The sequence below is a fragment of the Crocuta crocuta genome, unplaced genomic scaffold (assembly GCF_008692635.1).
Source record: "Crocuta crocuta isolate KB4526 unplaced genomic scaffold, BGI_CrCroc_1.0 scaffold290, whole genome shotgun sequence".
Classification (NCBI taxonomy): Eukaryota; Metazoa; Chordata; class Mammalia; order Carnivora; family Hyaenidae; genus Crocuta; species Crocuta crocuta.
Genome location: NW_027527429.1, coordinates 172,125 through 177,611, shown reverse-complemented (window position 1 = coordinate 177,611; position 5,487 = coordinate 172,125). Strand labels below are relative to the sequence as shown.

The 5,487-nt window shown below is 63.9% G+C and overlaps 1 protein-coding gene across 1 annotated transcript in view; it reads left to right on the top strand.

Annotated features, from left to right (window-relative positions):
• The window catches only part of ATG4B (autophagy related 4B cysteine peptidase), a 17,767-nt gene extending 13,491 nt beyond the window's left edge, over nucleotides 1-4,276 (top strand). The window contains exons 7-10 of the mRNA XM_077758228.1: nucleotides 89-234; nucleotides 1,415-1,471; nucleotides 1,896-1,989; nucleotides 2,820-4,276. Of these exons, the coding sequence (XP_077614354.1) occupies nucleotides 89-234; nucleotides 1,415-1,471; nucleotides 1,896-1,989; nucleotides 2,820-2,893 (371 nt within the window). The 3' untranslated portion in view covers nucleotides 2,894-4,276. The remainder of the gene's footprint in view (nucleotides 1-88; nucleotides 235-1,414; nucleotides 1,472-1,895; nucleotides 1,990-2,819) is intronic.
• Nucleotides 4,277-5,487: the final 1,211 nt, after the last annotated feature.

Below are 5,487 nucleotides of genomic sequence, written 5' to 3'. Positions count from 1 at the left end.
GCCCTCCAGCCAGGCGGGTCTTGGCCAGCGGGTCTGCAGTGGGACCCCGGCTGCTGCCTGCCTGCTGACGCCCTGTCCTCTGGTGCAGGCGAGGAGCTCATCTACCTGGACCCGCACACGACGCAGCCCGCGGTGGAGCTTGCCGACGGCTGCTTCATCCCAGACGAGAGCTTCCACTGCCAGCACCCGCCCAGCAGGATGGGCGTCAGGGAGCTCGACCCGTCCATTGCTGTGGTGCGCCCCCCACCCCCCCGGTCACGTGCGCTGGCCTGCTGGGCCATCCTGTGCTCAGTCCTGCTGCTTCGGAATGAAAGTTTCAGAAAAGCTTCAGATTCTTGTGGGTTTTTTTTTTCCCCCAACGTGTTGGACTAGGTATTCCATTCCCGTGGTTTAGAATGCAGCGGGCACAGAAGGGTTAACAGTGTCCGTGAGCGACTTACACCCGCCAGAGGCTGTGGCCCTGTGTGGCCCTCACAGCCTCAGTGTGGGCCCCGTAACACAGCGGTGGCCTGCCCAGCTCACTGCCCCGCACCACCTCCGTGGGCCTTTGGGTTTGACTTTTATGTTTTTTTTACTTCTGTGCCTGTGCAGTCGTTCTTAAGAATGAGTGTCCTTCTCTCTTGATTCCAAAGCTGAGATCTGGGATGTGACTTATGTAACTTGCGTGCTCTCAAAATGTACTTGATGGGGAAGGAGGCCAGAAGCCCCTGGGAGTAATGATGTCCCTTGAGGACTGATTGAGTCACGGATGAGGCACATCGGTCCTGAAACGGACATCTGGATATGGGCTCTGTGGGTCTTGCGTCGTGCCTTGAGGTTGGTGGCCCCACGGAGGATGCCTGAGGGTGGCGGGACGTGGCTGGCGCGTGGAGGGTTGAATTCCCATCCAGCTAGCGCCAAGTATGCTGTTGCACGAGGTGCATCTCGGCTGACTGCGGCCCGTACACGAGCACCCTGGACAGCCAGTGCCGCGGACGCCACGTCCTCGCTTGATAGGGAGGGTGCTGCATGTGGGCGACGCAGGAGAAGTGGTTTCCCCACAGGATGCCGCCCCTGCTCCCGTGCTTGTGGTGAACGAACCTGTAATTCTGGCGGTGCCTGGAGCTCCTGGGAACTTGTCGCCAGGGGTGGAGGCCTGTGCGCGCGGCTGCAACCGTGCGCGTCCTCACGGACTGGGCCCCGGGGCTCCCCGCCTTGCGGTGCCGCTGGGTGAGAGGCCCGCTTATGCCACTCACAGTGGGTCCTGGTGGCTTTTGCCGCCAGCCACGCCATTAAAATGCGTGTGACCTCTGCAGCTGGTCTGTTGCGGCGGGGCCTCCAGAGAAGGGTGGACACTGCTTCGGGGTCCACACCACGTCTGGGGGCCCTGCTCGTGCGCCTTGCTATGCGCTGCTCACTGTGGTTTCTGTTCCAGGGGTTTTTCTGTCAGACTGAGGATGACTTTAATGACTGGTGCCAGCACGTCAGAAAGGTGGGTAGCGTCCCCCGCCTGTGGGGCAAGGGGAAGGCCGCCTCCGGTGTGGGGTCCCACCTCCCTGGCACCTGTGCCAATGTCCTCGCATGGTCATGGCTTGTGGCATCGGCTTCGTGTGGGGAGCACGGGTGCAGACCTTGCTCATGAGCCTGGGTTTCTGGCTCATCGCTGTCGTGCGGTTGAGGGGAGGCGGGACCTGGAATTTGCCCCCAAGGCTGCTTGTAAGCCTCACGCTTGCGGTCAGAGCCCTGGTGACACACAGATGCCTAAGGGACGGCACGGCCTGCCTTAGCAGAGGGTCGAGAGCCTCTCGGACAGGGGCCACTGCCCCTTCCTTGTCCCCAGTTCCCTCCGCTTGGTGAGCAGGGGGCGCTAGGGCCCTATCCCGAGGGCCGTGTCTGACGGCTGTGTCTCCTGACAGCTGTCGCTGCTTGGAGGCGCCCTGCCCATGTTTGAGCTGGTGGACCGGCAGCCTTCCCACCTGGCCTGCCCCGATGTCCTGAACCTGTCCTTAGGTGAGTCTGGGGGCCACAGGGCCACGTCTCAGGTGCGGGCGTGGCGCGGTCGGTGCGACATTCTGTCCCCATCTCTCTGCTTCCCCAGGTCTTGCTCCAGTTGCTTCTGACCTTTAAGATTTGTAGGACCCCAGATGTGACCCCTTGGTGGTGTGTGTGTGGGACCAGGGGTCGCCCAACAGCCCGTCCTCTGTCCCAAGTGGGCCTTACAGTCCGCTGCCCTGTCCCTCCCCTCACGCGGCCCCCTGGGTTCCGTCAGGTCACCGAGACGGCCTGGAGCCAGTTCTGGGGCGGCAGGCTGCACGTGGACCCTGTTTCCTGCTGCTCACGGGCTCCTGGCCCGGGCTGCCGCCCTCAGCCAGGCCCTCAGCTCCTCCGAGGGGAATCCGCTGCTGCCGTACGGGAACCCGGGCCTCCACGGGAAGGCCTTGAGCGCATCCCGTTCACGAAGCCGTCTGTGTCCGTGACGATGACGGGTCCGCGTCCTTGTCCGTCCACGAAGATCCTGGAGGCTGGTGACCGAGTCCACTGTCTGACAGAATCCAGAAGGGGGTGCTGCCCCTCTCGGGACCGGAAGCCCTGCCCGCCCAGGCCCCGCCCCTTCTCTGCACGGTGCTGTCTCCCGCAAGCTGAGCCTCCGGGACTCTGGTGCCTGCCTTCCCCTGGGGGGACCTCGGGCCTGCTGAGCCCCGCAGGGTCCTGGTGTCCTCTGGGCCCGGCCGCACCAGGGTGTGGTGGGCCGTGCGCACCCTGGCACTGGTCGCTTCGTCCCCACGCCCCGGAGGTCCCACGCCAGGCATCTGATGAGCTCTTGTCTCGTTTTCTCCTAGATTCTTCTGATGTAGAGCGACTGGAAAGATTCTTTGACTCAGAAGATGAAGACTTTGAAATCCTGTCTCTCTGAAAATCCCAGAGTTGGGGGACGGTTTCCACTGCCCTTCACTGGGGACACCTTCGAGAGCCCAGACCTGCCCTGGCGCGCTTGGCGCCACTGCATTTCACCCACCCAGCCTGCTCGTCCACTGAGCACCCGTGCTCCACGCCGCCTCTGCCCTCGCACGGAGCCTCCCCGACCCCCCATGAGCCCTGTGCGGCTCGGGCCCTGAGGGCTCGTCCAGGCGACAAGGCACCAGCCCGGAGCCACCGAGGGAAGCCCAGCGCGGCCAGGCAGGGGGCCCCCCCGAGAGCAGGGCCCTTCACATCCGCGAGCGCTCTCCCCGCCACACTGCCGGCCCCGCGCTAGCACGTCGCCTCTGCCTTGCTTCCTCCTGGGCGCTCGGTTCTGGGTTTGCTTTGGAATTAAAGTCCTGTTTGAAGTTGCAAGGACGCGAATTTCTGTCCTGTCCGCCTCGGAAGACCCGCAGGGCAGGTGTGTGCGGCGGGACACCCATGGACCCGGCCTCGGCCCCCACCTGCTCTGCGGCCTCTGCCCGCCCCTCCCCCCCGCCCCGTGCTTTCTCAAGGGCTACCTCAGGGGGAGACCCAGCCGGAAGAGGCACGGCAAGGCTTCTGGATTTGGGGAGAGAAGTAGCGAAGTGGTGGGGCGTGGTAGAAATCCAAAGACGTCACCGTGCACGTGACTCGCAAGGACAGGGACACGCCTGGCCCGAGTGCGGCGCACGTTCCCCACATCTCCTCTGTGGGTCCTGGCATCGAAGACGCTCCGTGTGCTGCTGCTTGCTCTTTGCCAGCTTCCCCTGGGTCGGGGCTCGGTCTGGTGTGGGGAGGGGCTGCCCTGGGGCCCCAGGCCCTCCCTCCGGCTCCCAGTCCTAATCATCCTTCTCGGCGCTGCCTCCTCCTAGCTGGTTTGGGGCCAGAGGGTAAAACCTATGGCGTGATGCGCGAGGCCGGCCCCGGGCACCAGTTGGAGACGTTTCCAGACCCTTCTCAGCACTAACGTCAGCACCTGCAGCCTTGAGCCCCTGTGTTCTGGGCCCAGATGGCCCGGCCCCGCCTGGGCTTGCCATCTGCCCTCCTGCCAGGACGGGTCCACAGGGCCGTGTGTCCCCGCCTGTGTCCTGCGCCCCGTCCAGGAGTAGAGCTGGGGTTGCCGGGGAGCCCGGCCACACCCCTCTGGACCACATGTGCGCTGCCGCGGGCTTGGGGTGCAGGGAGCTGGCGCAGCCCTGCTGTTGGTACGAGCCAGGGGGCGCGGGGGGCGGCCTGACCCACGGGGAGCTTTGTTTCGTGTGTTTTGAAAAAGGCTTACTGAAGAGAATGTCGTTCAATCCTCGTAGCGTAGTTTGCAATTCTTAATGGCAAATAATAACCGTTTCAATAGAAAACACTTTGTTGTCTCTCCGTGCCTTGACTTCTCCCGCAGTTCTAGGTGGATGTGATGAGTGGTTCCTGGGCTCCTGGTGCCACAGGAAGATTCCGGGGTGTGGCTCTGGTAGCTGGTGGGCGTGGGCGGCTTTTGTCCCCAGACTGGCACGCCAGGAGCCGGTCCCACTTCCACGCAGCCTGCGGGCGGTGATGCTGCCCTTGGCCTCCTGGTCCCCAGAGAGACGCAGGGGACTTGATTTTAGGACACATGGCAGCTCTCCTTTGAGGAGGGGCTGTAGTGTCCCGGCGTGCTGTTAGCTTTGATTTTTTTTTTTTTTTTAATGTTTATTTTTGAGAGAGAGAGAGTGTGAGCAGGGGAAAGCGGGCTCCATGTGGTCCTCAGAGCCTGATACAGGGCTCGAACTCCCAAACCGTGAGATCATGACCTGAGTCGGAGTCGGACGCTCAACCCACTGAGCCCCCCGGGCGCCCCAGCCTTGGTTTGATTTCTGAAAGCGTCCCGCCAGCTGGGCGGAGACCAGTGGCCTCGTCCAGTCACCTCAGCGTGAGTCACACAGCACCCCCATCTGCCCTCGGCCGCAGCTGCCAGGGGACAAAGGCAGACCAGCTCCCCAGGTGGGGCGGTCCAGAAGCCTGCACCTCGGTCACTGTGAGCCCCCCCCCACCCCGAGGGCCTGCACCGTGGCCTCTGGGAGCCCCCCAGGGGCCTGCCAGGAGCCGCAGGAAGGCATCTGCAAGGCTGCTTCTGGCTGGAGGCCTGGGCCAGTGTTGGCCATTCTCCTCCCCTCTCCCAGAAGCCAGGCGCGGCCTCTGACCCTCCTGCTGCCGCCTGCACCCCTGACCAGGACTCCCGCCTGCCCACGAGGGACCCTGTGACCGCCGTCGTGGGCCTTCCCGGACATGCTGGGACAGTCTCGTCTCCAGTCCCCTTACCGTGTGGGGGCCCTGTTCTCAGCTTCCGGGACAAGGCGGGGGGAGGGCGGGGGCACTGTCACCACCTACCCAGTGCCCAAGAGGCCGGGAGACACCGGAAGCCCCTGGACACGGGGTGCTCTGGACCGTGTACCCCCCGCTGCTGCCACCTGGCCAGATGTCTGAAGACACAGGCTGTTATTTCCTGGAGAAAGTAGGAGCTGGCAAGACCAGTTCCGCCTCCACTCCAGTCCTGTTCTTCTTGAGCTCCTGTCCACCTCCCACCCCAGGGCCTGGTGC